The sequence below is a fragment of the Pseudochaenichthys georgianus genome, chromosome 22 (assembly GCF_902827115.2).
Source record: "Pseudochaenichthys georgianus chromosome 22, fPseGeo1.2, whole genome shotgun sequence".
Classification (NCBI taxonomy): Eukaryota; Metazoa; Chordata; class Actinopteri; order Perciformes; family Channichthyidae; genus Pseudochaenichthys; species Pseudochaenichthys georgianus.
The window spans coordinates 19393452-19408718 of NC_047524.1; the positions used below are offsets into that span (position 1 = coordinate 19393452).

Genomic DNA, 15267 nt, shown 5'->3' on the forward strand with positions numbered 1-15267 from the left:
AACATTGAGTTCCTCTGATGAGCTTCAAGTCCCAGAACTATTATCTCACCCTTTCTTATTGTCCTCCACCTGGATCCCAACGGAGTGGTACTCCCGCAAACCTTTGCTTTCAGATTCAGAGTCTGTGGCTGCTTCCACCTAATGTGAAGAAATGATACAAACCAACAGTGCTTCTCATTACGTGAGCTTCCATTCTCCAGTGCTTCTGGGCTTATTGCTGTGGGACTGGATGGAGCACCTGAACTGTACACGGCCTGTCAGAAAGTAAACACTGTATGACTTATGGAGGCAGCAAAGGTAACGTGACTAAGAGGTTTCCTGCAGAGAATTTGAGGTTTCTACAGAAGTGAATACAAAAAAACGAGATAAAAGAGGAACTGCTAGTTGTTATAATGCACACTATACAGTATAATATCTCAAAAATATAATTTAAAGGTGACCTATCATGCAAAATGCACTTTTGCACGTCTTTTATACATGAATATGTGTCCCCGATGTGTCAGGGAACTCACCAAGTTTCAGAAAACACAACCCTCTCTTTTCCTCCATACCCAAATCTCTAAAAACGGGACTGCAACGGATCTGATACAGATTTGAAATATCTCTGACGTCAGAAACAAGGAGCTCCGCCTATATGGGCAACTCTCCACCTATCAGGGGAATGGGGGGTTGGGTCGAGACCGCTCGAAAGCGCTGGAGACGCTGTAGTATATATGCCAGGCCTGTAAGTGGCGCTGTAGTTACAGAATCAGCCCTTGCAAAAACAGTGCTGGAATAGAGCAAATAGAGCGAAATGAGGCATGGCTAAAATGCATGATCTGTTTGGTATTTTGAAAAAAAAACTTCACAGGCATGTTTTGTATAGGTATGGCCCTACAATATATTATTCAAATATAGCATGATAGGTCCACTTTAAGTGTTAATTGTTCACAGTTGACTGACATTTGTAGAAATATTATATTATAGTGCTACAGTGCTGTGTTGAAAGTGATAACCTGAGGGCTTCACATGCATGATGTTACAAGTTAAGGTCATATGATTTTACACATCACAGTGTGAGAAAAAGTTTTTAGAGAGTACTTGTCCATGGACAAGTGAGTTTGGCAATTTACTTGTCCGAATACATTTTTCACTTGTCCAGAATGGACAAAAATTGGGGCCACTGGAATCTTCTTCTTCGTCATCGTATTTTACATTTTCCCACGGTTTTTACGACACAGCTAACGTAAGTGAGCGGTAAGATTTTACTGCATCACACAAAGGGTTGGGTATCGTTTGGATTTTAACGATTCCGATTCTGCTTTTCGATTCCGGTTATTTTCGGTTCTCGGTTCCAGTTCTTTGAGAGGGTAAATAAACAGTTGCTCACTGTTTGTAAAAGTAAATAAATAGAATTTTCATTTCAATAATGTACTTTCTATACCCTGCTTCATAAACAATACTGACATCCCTGTGCTCCTCCGAATCTGGGGGTCCGCTGATGTGAGGACAGCGCGAGGACACAGACAGGGAGGCTGCTTCACTTCATAAAGGAAATGGTGGTCAATATTAACAACTCAGGAGCTAAAACGCTGAATAACCTTCATTACGTGTTAGAGAAAGAACATAAGAAAGTTTGACAAAGATGAGGCTGTTAACGGGCAGCGCATCCGCTGTGTGTAGAAAGAGAGAGAGAGAGAGAGAGAGAGAGAGAGAGACAGACGCTGAGCTGCACCGTGCAGCGATCAGCTGATACGGAGCAGAGAGAGAGCTGCAGTCCGCGGGGCTCGGGGTTCGGCCTCGCCTCCTGTCCTCACAACTCTTATTAATCCCGGTACCGGACAATTGTTATTTGTTCCTACTCGGAACCGAGTTTTGCTTCCCAACCCTGCCACTGTGCTACACTTCCCGCTCCGCTCCGCCCCACCCCCGTCTAACTGTACAGAAAGCGGCGAGATGCATTTCCTTAGGAATCGACAAGCAGAACCGAAACTAACATTTCTAAACGAACAATGGCGGACACGTACAATTTGCGAATGAGTTCTGCCTTTTGTCAACTGAATTTATCAATAATTTGTCAATAAATCGGGGCGAAAAACGTCACTTGTCCGCCGGACAAGTCAATTGAAAGATCTACTTGTCCGATATTGTAAATAACACGTCCCGGACGGTGGGACGTGTACTTTTTCGCACACTGTCATCAAATATACAGAATACGGTACTTGTAGGAAAAAGGAACGTATGGAATATTTTTCTGTGCAATACATTTTATGAATAAAACTCTTTTCCCCCAGGAGACAGGACACTGTTATGTTAAAGCTGCACTCATCAGTATTTAATTATATGAACAATGGGTCAAATAACACAGCTGCAATAATGAACCTACAAAGAATTATAAGCGGACTCTTGATTTACCCTCAGCTTATGATGATATTTAGCGTCCTTATTGCATATTGCTTTGGTTTCACAGCCAATTAACTGTACTGCTTTGGTTTACTTACACCAATTGAATCAGCTTCCTTTCTGTAGATGGCCAGTGCTCTCAGTGACAAAGCTTTGATACAGCCGCGGTACGCTAGCTGCCCAGCGCTAAACATAGAGGACAATGTTAGCAACTAGCTTGTGAACACAGTACAAGCATTAACCCGCTGAAAAGCTAGATATGTTTTAGTTAAGGCAAAGGAAAAGCTAAAAGGAGAGGAAATATTACTCTAGTGGCCTGAAACTGACTTGAAAAAATGCTAAAGTTGATTCATGTCTGTTGCATGTGTAAATAGCTAACTGTTAGCTTGCTATTTCAAATGATAAACAAATACCTGGAACGCCCCCAAAAATGCTCAATACTTAAGGCAGATAATATGAATTATGAAGTTTCCAAGCTACTTGACAACACAGAGACAGATAGGGCAACATAAGTGGATATTATGGGCTGGACAGGTAGAACGACTGATGGTGATCCTTCTTGATCCTGCATGGCTGCGGTCCTGATCCAGAGCCTCTTTATCGCTCTCTGCACCACTCTCTACTCTCTGGAGACTCATGTTTTACTGTCTGTATGGAAGCCCTGTCATTCCTCAACATTGTTGCTATGCGTTTCCATCTGTCACTTTTTCTTTGTTTCTCCAATTGCTCATCTCTTTTCGCTTTCATTTCTTTGCTTTCAGTTCTCTGCTTTCAGTTCTCTCATTGTCTAGCCTTCACAATTTCCTGCTGGCTTACTGTCACAATATTTCCCTTTCTTTTGCGGACTTAAGTCTTTCCTTTTGAAATGCCCGCTTTTCTGTATCAGAAATGGCCTGCAAATGAGAAAGAGGATGGGACAGAGTGGTTGGATATTGAGATAGATGTATTACTGAAAAATACCTTGGTTCATTACCAAATACTTTCCAACAAATCCCATCAGCTGAATATATACTCCATGTTTTGTGCTAATTAGCACATTGTAATACCTTTGAGCTTAAGTACGGAGATGCTTGAAAAAAATATATAAATCCCTGCATTTCTATTTCCAGGATGATTGCATGAGCAGTCAATAAATGTCCATATGAGACCATTAGAAACATCTGGCATTCATACATTTTAATGTAACGTAATGAGCATGAAAGTGATTAAAACGCGCTCGTTCAAAGTATGGCGTCCATCTGTTGTGAGGAAGCGTCAACCCTAACTTTAGTGCGGTCATTACTGAAGCTGGGGAGTAACATATTTGAAGAGGTATTTTGTAATCTGTCAGGCTGTTAGTGGGGAGGAAATGAGTGTGGAGCTGCATGCTGAGGTGACCTCCATTACTCTTTGTAAGAAACAGAGCAAAGTCCACCTCATGAAAAGAGAATGAGTTTCATGTTGGTGATGGATGAGGTCTAAAGGAGGGCAACACATCCAGGAGGCGGTGAGATTTATGTCCCATAGGCTTAGCTACCCTGAAGATGTTTTGGTCTACCTACAAAGAGATATAGGCTGGTGTTCACATACACACTGCATTAGTAGCCACAGCGTCAGCACAGGTGTGGAAACTGTCAGAATCAGCAACAACTTGAACAGAGCGACCGTGCCTTTCATACGGAACACACAAACACCACCTGGTGACATTTCCCAGCCAATGGGAAAGGTTAAAAGCTTTGATTCCCCTCATTATGCAACCTCATTATGGCTCCCATTTTAACTGTTTTTGTAAATACATCAATTACTTCTCCAGAACACAAACATGTGTCTCAACTGAAGCAAAAGTGCACTGAGGCCAGCAATAAAGTACGGGAAGTCCGACAGCACCATGGCCACAAGGTCAAAGATCACAGATACGGTGGCCTCTAAGATAGTGGTGTCAAAAGGAAATGGAAAATCAATAAGAGGCAGTCTAATTCAGGTTAATTATACTTCCTGTAGTGGGTGAAGCAGGCTGATGTCCATGTAGCTGAACCTTTCTGTGATACAGAAAAATCTATATCTGAACTAACATGTGTCTGGTGCAACACATTATTGTCATCCCTTCCAAATCAGCAATTGATATTTTTTTTATATAAAATGGGAGGCAACTATATAGTAGTTTTATAAAGCAGCCGACACCCACCTGGACACGAAGAAACACTCAAACATGCTTCATTATTGCACACTTTTTGTTATTTATAAAGTTAATTATCATTATTTTTAAAAATATTTTAAATGGAGAAGTTATTTCAAAGACATGCCTCCAAATGCTTACAAACTCAACCAACCAAATTCTTATTCAAATAACTACATCTGAAATTAAACCAAAACATTGAGGAATAATGAAGAATGGTTTTATTTTCCAACATGAGGGTCTACAATTGTCAAAACTAAATATATTGAGAATAATTCCGGGATTTCTCCAACCCAAAAATACACCACATATGTTTTGACTATTGCTCTAACATGTTGATAAGTCATAACCTCAGAGTCCTCACTGTGTGTCAACATGTTGCTGCCCAGGAGCCCAGTCGGCTGTACCCCCTCACCTGCTCAGCTCTCTAAGCGCCCCTTTCCAGTTCCCAGACCACTTGACCCATATCACCTGCATATCTTTTCTACAGCATATACTTTATAGTGTTGCAGATCCCGTATTAGCTAGCCTTCCCTGACGACCTCCCAAACACCATTTCATTCATTCGTCACCACATAAGCTCACCTCCTTTTGTGACTTGTAAAATGAACACTTGTTGCATGTTGTTTCTTTTGCCTGTGCCGTCTACATGCTGCTTCCTGTCTCCCTGATCTACTGCTCTTTGACTCTTACTGTCAGTAGGAATTGTATCTGATAGTGAGAGAATGAGTGAGTGAGAAAGAGGGAAACATGAGAAAATGAATGAGCGTGCAATGAATTAGTGTTTTGCATTTGAGTGAGTGAATCACATGCATACATGAGGCGCGGAATTTATATAACACGGTATCTGCAAAAACTGCATTCACATTCCACATTCACCATGTGTTGGCGATAATTGATAATGACTCAGATACATGCTCTGTTGTGAGGTATCAGCATTTTAGTCTACTAATATATATAATATATTTAATATAAGCCCTTTGTGTCTTATAAACATAAGACACAAAGGGCTTATATTAAACACATGTATTTGGGTTTTAAATACATTTTTGTCACAAATTGAATTTTGTGAAGGCAACGTCTGACAGTCAATGCGATTCTGCGTAATTTGGGTATTAGCTCTATTGCCAGCCAAAGGACTTTCTTAATATTACCTGAGTCCCCAGTAATAACCTTTTAAAGGGTGCTTGATTTATTTGTGAAAACCGTGCAACTACATTCAGGTACCTTCAGAATGATATTAATGAAGTAGTCTGCTCTCTTTTCTTTAAATGTTTGAAAGGATTAAAGTTCACCATTGCCCCAGAGTTTGATTACATAGCGTAAAATACTGAGAATTCGGGGGAGAGATGAATTTAAGAAAGACGACTGTTAATGGGGCGAGAACTAAAATATATGGAGCAAGAAGAAATACAGAGAAGAAACATGACTACTCCCTACAGACAGAGCTATCGTAGATACCGACCAATGGTTTTCAAATTCTCAAATTCACAACAACTTTGAGATTTTGTTTTGATAAAACCCTCTAAATGTCCGAGAGGTGATGGTGTGACTTCCACAGATTCCTTACTCGTTGTTTTGTAACCTTTAGAAAGCACCTGGAGATCAACAACACCAGAACCCCAAGTAGTATCCGAGAATGTGGCAGACAAAGCCAAGATAAGATCACACAGAGTGGGAGGTGGACGGAGACAAAGAGAAAAATAGAGAGGAAAAAAAGAGAAAGGCAGAAGAAACTTGAATGTGGCGAGAAAGAGAAACGGGTACAGTAAACGGAGAGTGAGTGAATGAACCGTGGAGTGAACTTCCATTCACTAAAACCTGCTCTAGCATGAGTAGAATCTTAATTGACGGATTGCAGTAGGATGACTCACTATTGCTATTTTTAGCTGCTGAAAAGAGAACACTGTTTCAGAGTTGGATGTGTGTGTGTGAGTGGTCTGTAGCATTATACAATCATGCACAGGATGGAGTTGTATTAGATCCTATATTGGACAAAGATGGCAAAAGTACACACATCCTTTACTCAAGTAGAAGTACAGATACTCGTGTTTAAAAATACTCTGGTAAAAGTCGAAGTACTGACTAAACTTCTTTACTCAAGTAAAAGTAAAGAAGTATGGGCTTTAAAATGTAGTCAAGCAAAAAGTACCCATAACTACCAGCTGTTTTAAAGACTAACTGACCTCCCTGTATATTAATAGAACAATAATGTCATTGTTAGCTAATGAATGTTTCGATGCTGAACAACGGCAAAATGACAACGTTTTCATTGGTCCCTCTTGTTTAGAGAAGACCAGGAAATTATGGATGAAATCAATAGGCACGCAATGACTCTAAATAATAAGGATCACGCCACCAAACACAGATCAAAACTAAAGTAACCAGCCTGTTTTGAAAATGTAAGAAGTAGAAAGTACAGGTCTTTGTGTTAAAAATGTAAGAAGTCGTCAGAAAAATAAGTAGTGGAGTACTTACTACAGTAACGAAGTATTTGTACTCCACTACTTCCCACCTCTGATATTGGATCTTCCCATAAAGCACACCTAAAGAGACGTACTAACCTGTATTCCTATAGAAGATCTGGGGGTCTTCAGGTACTCTTCAGCCCTGGACACCAGGATGGCCTTGTCGCAGGTGAGCACCGAGCTGTGGCTGTCTGTGGACGGGTGTCGTTTTCCAGACATGACTCCGGCCGCCTCCATGGCGATGGTCACAGCCTTGGCGCTGTCCAGGCTGTCGTTGGAGTTGTAGAGGCCCCTGCCCGGGTTGAGCCCCAGGCAGAGGCCGTCAAGGGCCCACATGCCGCCGTGAGGGTGCCTCCCCTCGTGGTAGGCATCCTGGGTGGACTCGGTGCTGCTCTGGGCCGTGATGGAGATGAGGGGCTTGGAGGTGGTGCGGGGCGGGACCGGTGGAGGAGGGGTCTTCTTGTAGTTAGATGTGTAGGTGATGGCTGGAAAAGGTGGAAAGACACAATTAATCAAAAAGTCAATTTGAAAGGTCCCCTATTATACTGTTTTTCATCAATATATTATAGGTCTCAAATATATACAAAACATGTCATGAAGTGTTTGGCTCCAAGCAGATTCAGGTGATAATCTGGCTGGTGTTAACTTGGTTGGTGATTGGCTAATGGTTACACAAGCCAAAAAAATCGTTATGACATCATAAAGTGGACAAAATCCGATCAGCTCATTTCAGACATTCAACACCTATCAATCTCCTGAAAACTTAGGAGTATATCCTGTAAAATTGAAAAAGTGAAGAAAATTCCCAGTCATTCAGAGGAGTTTAGTATTAATCATAAATATAATCTCTGGTATTTGATATAATTATTTATAAATACTGAGTTATAAAGCTTCAAATCATATTGAAACTACCGCACACCCCAACGCCTCCTGTTAGTCATGAGCCTGACAGGATGATGCTGCCGATATTCTATTCATTATATCAAACTACAATTAATCAAGACCAAAACCTTCAATGCATTATTCTGTCTCTTAACACTTGTGCTTTTTCCTACTTTGTGTGTCACCAACATAACATCTCTCAAAGAAAGTAATTACAAAAAAGGCTGAATAATTTCCTTAAACTGCTGGGCAATCTTTTTTAGGTCACTGTACTCAATCAGGAATATATACTGGGTTTTCTTCGGAAGTGTTTCCTTGTACGATGTGAGGGTCTAAGGACAGAGGGTGTCGTATTGTCATACTGATATTCTGTACACACTGTGAAGACCACTGAGACAAATGTAACATTTGTGATATTGGGCTATATAAATAAACATTGATTGATTGATAGTGAATTTAATTGGGAATATGTTCAGCAGTTGAGTAATACACATTTAAATATTTAGTTAGAATTGTTGAAAGCACAATGGTGTATGTGGCTCCAAAAGCTGCACCACATGGTACCCAATTTGGCCCGCTGATGTTTTTTTTCCAGTATTATATAATTTCTTTAAAAGTTTTTGGACAACAATAGAGCTTCACGGCATGGAGATTTGTGTTATATCAGACTTTGGATACAAACACTTTACTTTCTTTTCATGGGATTTCTTAGTAAAATAAAATGTTATTTTATTATCAGACTTGTCTTTCAAACATCTGCCATCCAACCTCATGATTGATCATAGAGATTCCTTTCAACACAACATCTTAATATCAGTATATGGCAGAAACATCATGCATGCACTTAATATTCTACCCATTTGTCATATGACAACAAGCTGATAAACTACTCTCCAATGTTATTAGCAATTCATTTTATTGCTTAATTAACTTACTTGTATTACTTATATGTATTACTTGACATCATTAGCATATGTGTAGGCTAATATATTACAGTGATTATGATGGCACATTAGGCAGCAACACCATTTGTTTCACAGCTTGATTAAAAGTTTGTTGCTAAATATGGAACATTTATGGAAATCTGCTGATCAGCTTATTGATCCAAGCTGAGTCAGTACTCTGTTTCAGATATTGGCCTGTTTGAGGGGAAAAACACTTTGAGTGCTCAGATAAGTGAGGGAAAGGTTGAACATGTGGGCACAGTTTAAAAAGCTCTGATATGTTCTTGTAGAATAAGTGGATATCAGGGAACATTAAAGCCTCTGTGACATGAGACACTCAGACATGAACAACGGAAAAGAACCAGAGAACTTGTGTGGAGGATCCTGTTCTTTCATCTTCTTATTCTGTCCATTTCATGTCAGAAAGAAAGGGGATTACTTTCTTTCAAGTGTAAATGAGAATCTGGACTTAATCCATGGAGAGATGGACTTGAGGAACGGGTCATGAACGCCTTCTAAGCTTTGACGTGTCTTCTTTTGAAGGCTTTTAGAGAAAAGCTCAAGCACAAGCCTCGTTGAGTGTGTTTTGATCAAAGCTGCGAGTCTGCCAGATACCTTGAAGCTCAGAACAGCAGAAATAAAGAGCTGTAGAGGAAGAACAGTTAGTCATGCTGCAGGTTAAGTAATGGGTTATCGTTTTCCTCGAGAAAGAGGTAAACCGTGTTGAACTCAGTGTTTCTGTTTCTGTCTAACACATGCTTACATCACACAAAGCAATTAAGAATGTCCTTATGAGACCCAAAGGTGATCTATTTTGGGGTGTAACACGCAGGCTCCCAAATGTTCTGGTGTAAAATTGATAGCATTTCAGCCTAATTACGTTAGAAACAGCACCTTGTATAATAATAACACCAATTCACACTCGCAACACCTTTTGGCCTCTTTTTTAACCATGTTTTGTTTTTGTTTTTTAAATAGCTAGAGACGTCTGGTGTATGAAGAGTGTTCCGCTCCGGGGGCTTAATGACTCATGCTGCTGTCCATTCACAAAATGTGCTTCTGGTTGATGAAGAGATGCATTAGGGTAGAACAAGGAGGATGGGGCACGGAGAAATCTGTGGGAGGGAGAGAGGGTTTGTGTGTGTGTGTAGTAGAGAGCGACGATAAATCAGGGAGCGAGGAGGGTTCAAAGGAGGAAAGAGATGACCCATTCAGGGGGCATGATTCAGCAGGAGGACCAAAATAGAGCCATTATTAGCCAGTCGGTCGTGCAAAGGGGAGTCATAATTCTTGCTCGCATCTAGGCAGCGCAGTATTACTCAGCATTTAGATCTGAAGTGAACACAGACAGTGTTTGCCAGCGTGTCAACTGAAAGCCTTCATTACTGTATAACCAGATCATCAATTGTAATAGACGGTCAATTGTAACATTGTGGCGTACACCATGGTCAACCACGATTAATATTAAACAAGGAAACCACAGGGCCACAAAGCCCAAGGTTATCTGTGGTATTACTCACAGCAATTTCATTAATTTCATATTCTTGCAAACAGATAATGTTCTTCTTTATTACCTTATCTTGTTTTCACATTTCACAGCTTTTATCTGAACGATGCATGCCACTGCAAGGCCGACTGCACATGACTGGAGGAAAAATGCACGTAGATTTATTCAGACAGCAAAAACGATATCTTATTAAACGATGGTCAGATTAGGGACAAAGAAAAAATAAAATCTGATTATGTTCTTCAAACAAACACAACATTCATATTTAGAATACGACAAAACTAAATGTAACATTTATACATTCAGCAAATTGAATTGGGGTAAATGAGAAATTGAAACATTCACGATCTGGTTTCTTTTTTTTGTGGACAGACATTTTAACACACACCTTTTTTCCATAAACCTAATCAGGTGATTTTTGAATTCACAGCCTGAAACACAATAACCACGTTAATGTGAGTGTCTCACAGCGTACACCTGTTGCTTGTCCAATAGTCTTACAGTAAATGCAGTTTTCTGGAGACATTGGCAAACTACCTATTCTTTCTAAAGAAAATATGAGACAGTTATAACAGTATTAAACAGTTTGAATGGCCAATAGGCCTTTAAAGTATCTCCATGACAGCAACATTTTTTCTTTTGGTTTCAGGGAACATTATGTACAGTGAGTGCAGTTTAGAAGAAGTGTTTTAAATATATCAGCATACTCCATTTAATCGCTCTCTCTCAAACGCACGCACACACACGCACACACAAGTACAAACAATCACCACTGTGCCAGTGAGTCTGATTAATGTGAGACACAAACAAAGTGATTCAACCACTCCATCTCTGTTAGGAGCTCTCCATCTATCAGGCCTGGCTGGTATGCTAACATGGGGGACTCGGGGGTGGAGTGGGGTGGGGGGTATTTTGCTGAGTGACACATCGTTAAGAGTCTTTCTTCCCGATTGGATTCATCACTGTAAAGGAAATGCAGCAGTTTGTTTTGCAGCAGGCTTTTAAGGATATGTAAATGATCTGGAGCGAGGGAGGGAGAGGAAGATGGATTGGTTAACTCCATTATGGGCCCTGAGTGTTGCAGACAGATACAATAAAGAATGCATATAATAATAGCAAACAAAAGATAAGAGAAATCTGAGTGATTAATCCAACTCACTCAATGATGAATCACTGAGAAAACAAACAAACAACACACTATTGTAGAAAAAAATACTCATTTCACGGCAAGTTTCTTTGATACGTAGATTCATGGACGTTCTTTTGTCCGCCTGTAACGCCAGATGTATATTTTCCTGCTGTTCATGGAGTCCCCTCCTACTGACCCATCTGCTTGTCACCAGTTAGATGCATGTCACTGTGGACTTAACCTCACCCAGCATGAAAACAAATCAGCTTCCTCTCGACTAGAATGCACAAGGAAAACTATAGGTTACTTACGTAACCCCAGTACTCAGAGTAACATGAAGTGAGATGTCTCACTATGGCAGGGATCACCAACTACATTTGTCCAAAGGCCAAAATGTATCCAATAGACACAATCGCGGGCCAGTGATTTTTATATAGTCCACAATGCTAGTGGAGCACGCTCAGGTACTGCGGACCTTTAATTTATTATCTGAAACGATGTAATAACTTTTAAAACTTGTTCCAGTCACTTGCCCCATGCATTCAGCAGCAGCAGGCCATTCACTTTGATTTGATCCCGTTATGAAATGTCATCATTTCGACAATAAAGAAATGCTACATAAACGTTATCTTGCACATTTTATCTAACCATCTCCGTTTCTAACTTTCAATACATTTTAAAAGAGATCTCTCTCTCTCACTGCGTGCGGGGGCGGGGCCTCACAGACACGCTGCACCTCTCTCTCGCTCAACAGACACGCTGCAGCGCTGTGCAGTGTGCACACAGTTCTGCCGGTAATGAATATTACATTTTGTGAGGAAACTTTGCCACTAATAATTCCAATAAGTATTCCACAATGTATTCACTTCAGGTTTATGAAAGTAACTGTAATCAGATTACTCGTTTTTGAAATGTAACGCCAGCTGAATACAGTTAGCCTACTTGATTTTTATATTCTGCGTAACGCCGTTACATGTATTCCGTTACAACCCAACCCTGCTTCTAGGCTACTGTCCCGCAGCTCCTGCCTCTCTGTTGGACTCCGTCGCAGCGGGGCTACTGCTGCGGAGCGCACAAAGCAGACTCTTCACAACGAATGGTCACTTCTTCTTGAAGGCAGGGAAGGTTTCGCAGTACACAGTCTACTGTCCCGCAGCTGCTGCCTCTCTGTTGGACTCCGGTACTGCACCTTACTCACGACGTTGTAAAAAATAATAATGGGTGGGAGGTGAACGCCAGTCACCCCCGTCGTGCGGGCCGGATGAGAATGTCTGGCGGGCCGGATGTGGCCTGCGGGCCGCCAGTTGGTGGTCACTGCACTATGGGATGCGCCTCATCGCGGAGCAAACAGAAGCATCAATCTCATTACGCCAATCCTGATTGGCTGGTGATCTTGACGTCAGCATCAGGGAAAATCACCCCCTATAAGTAGCTTGCGCCACAACGCATGCGTCATTCAAAATAAGCACCTCTTCTCGCTTCACCATAGCAAGGAGGGCCGTCTGGTGAGACATCTCACTTCATGTTACTCTGAGTACTGGGGTTACGTAAGTAACCTATAGTTCTCATTCATAACACTCCGTTCGATGTCTCACTATGGGATATTGTAGCTCCCGTATTGCCAGACGAGCTTATCTCGAAAATCACCGATCAACCAGAATTTAACAGGTAGAGTCCTGACTCAACAAGGTGCCCAGCACTGCTCGGGCCACGCTTGGAGCGGAGACGTCTAGCCTGTAAAAGCGAGGACCAGCTCGCCGCTGCACAGATGTCTTGGATGGAAACACCCTTGAACAAAGCCCAGTATGTAGCCAGGCCCCGAGTCGAGTGAGCCCGCAGACCCGAAGGTGCTTGCAAATTCTGACTCGTATAGGCCAAAGCAATTGCCTCCACAATCCAGTGTGAGAGCAGTTGCTTAGTAAAATGCTTGTCCTTGTGAAGGTTAGCCCAGGACACGAAGAGTTGGTCATTAACAGACCCGGCGGCAGACATACGTCTCTGGGCGGGCATTTGATGTACCAGGGCGGGCCCACCCCGAAACTTACATTTCCTGGGAAAACTGAATTGTGAAAGAGCTGACATGCTGAAAACTCAACGCCTGCAGGGGGTCTGGGGAGATTCTTCCCCAGGAGATTTTTTGAAATACTAACATAAAATACACATTCTGGTACTCTCTTGAGAAGAAAAATAAATAAATCTATTACTACACAACATATTTAAAAAAAATGAATGCCATTTCAGTTTTTTGTTACTTTGTTCTGAAAGCTGCACCTGCTGCTCCTCACAGAGAGAAGAGGGAAGAGGCTGTGAATTACTTTACATTGTGGATAAGGGTGGATAGCCCCCATTGTTCTGTGTGTCAAAATGAAAGACAGCCCACACATCAATCATCAAACCGTGGGGTCTTATTTCATTACGTGTTGATTTCTATCAACACGTAATGTTGTATCGATGTATATAGAGATGTACTGTAACTACAGCAAAAATATTCTCCGTCGGGACTTCCTGCAACAACACCACGTCGTTATCTTGATTCTGATTGGCCAGAAGACATTATCAAAGATGTTCTATTGAGAAGATGATCACTACGTGACAAAAGTTTTCAAACCGTTACTAGTCTTCGGTATTTCCAGACAAGTGACTGCTGAAATCAATCTTACCAACTGCAGTCTGTGCAATTTACTCCGCGCGAGTTGGCGGACTTTATTTAGCTTACTTTAAAATCATTTTTCATGGTGGGGCTAAGCCATTTATTGGTATGGCTGTAGCCTACCCAAGTATACCCTGGCGCCGCCACTGAACATAATAATTGATTGCCCTGATTAAAACAGTGGGCCCAAATCCTGGATGGGCGGGCCCGGCCCCATGGGGCCCGCCCATGACGCCGGGTCTGGTCATTAAGACGAAGCTCCTTTGATCTGTCCATATATGTGTGTAAAGCCCGGACTGGACACAACAGATCCTGCTGCTGCTCCCCGGAGGAAACCAGCTGCGGAGGAAATGCCTCAATGTCAATTGGGGTACACGAACCAACCACCTTTGGTGTAAAGGCAGGGTTGGGCTTCAACAACACTCTCGTTTGCCCTGGGGCAAACTGAGTGCATGAGGGATGTACAGACAGTGCATGAATATCGCTGACCCGCTTGGAGGATGCCAGGGCCAGTAACAGCACTATCTTGAGTGACAGATGTTTCATGTCAGCTCCTTCCAGGGGTTCAAATTGGGTCATTCTGAGCCCATTTAAAACCACTGCCAGGTCCCATAAGGGCACCAGCGACCTGGAGACAGGGAGGAGCCTGCGAGCTCCCTTCATAAAACGGCAAACCAAAGGGTGTTGGCTAGCCATCTTACCCTCAAAGCCCACATGGCATGCAGCAATAGCAGCCAGGTACACCTTGATCGTGGAGAAAGCTCTGTGTTTATCGATCAAGTCCTGAAGAAATGATAAAATCACCCCGACAGGACATTGAAAAGAGATGTGTCCTTCTTGAACGCACCACTCCTCAAACACCCTCCACTTACAGTCGTAAAGAGACCTGGTGGAGGAAGCTCTCGCACTCTGAATAGTGTTTATCACCTTCTGAGGGAGTGTATTCAGATTGTACCACTCACGGGTCAGGCCCATAGTGCCCTGTGCTCTGGGCGTGGGTGAAGGATCGCCCCCCCCGCCTGAGACAATCTGTCCCTGCGTGGTGGGGGCTGCCATGGCTGCCCGCACAATAGCTGATATTTCTCCGCCAGCCCGTACGTTGCGGGCTAGGGCGGAAACATCAGATTAAGTGTGTGGCGTTGCTCCTTCA

The 15267-nt window shown here is 42.1% G+C and overlaps 1 protein-coding gene across 4 annotated transcripts in view; it reads right to left on the reverse strand.

The window, feature by feature from the left end:
• dlgap2a (discs, large (Drosophila) homolog-associated protein 2a) overlaps positions 1-15267 on the reverse strand; it is a 243718-nt gene that overhangs the window by 7509 nt on the left and 220942 nt on the right. For all 4 annotated transcript variants that reach the window (XM_034111272.1, XM_034111271.1, XM_034111269.1 and 1 more), the window contains 2 exons: positions 7102-7490; positions 50-138 (listed from right to left, as the gene is read on the reverse strand). In XM_034111272.1, coding sequence (XP_033967163.1) covers positions 50-138; positions 7102-7490 — 478 coding nt within the window. The remainder of the gene's footprint in view (positions 1-49; positions 139-7101; positions 7491-15267) is intronic.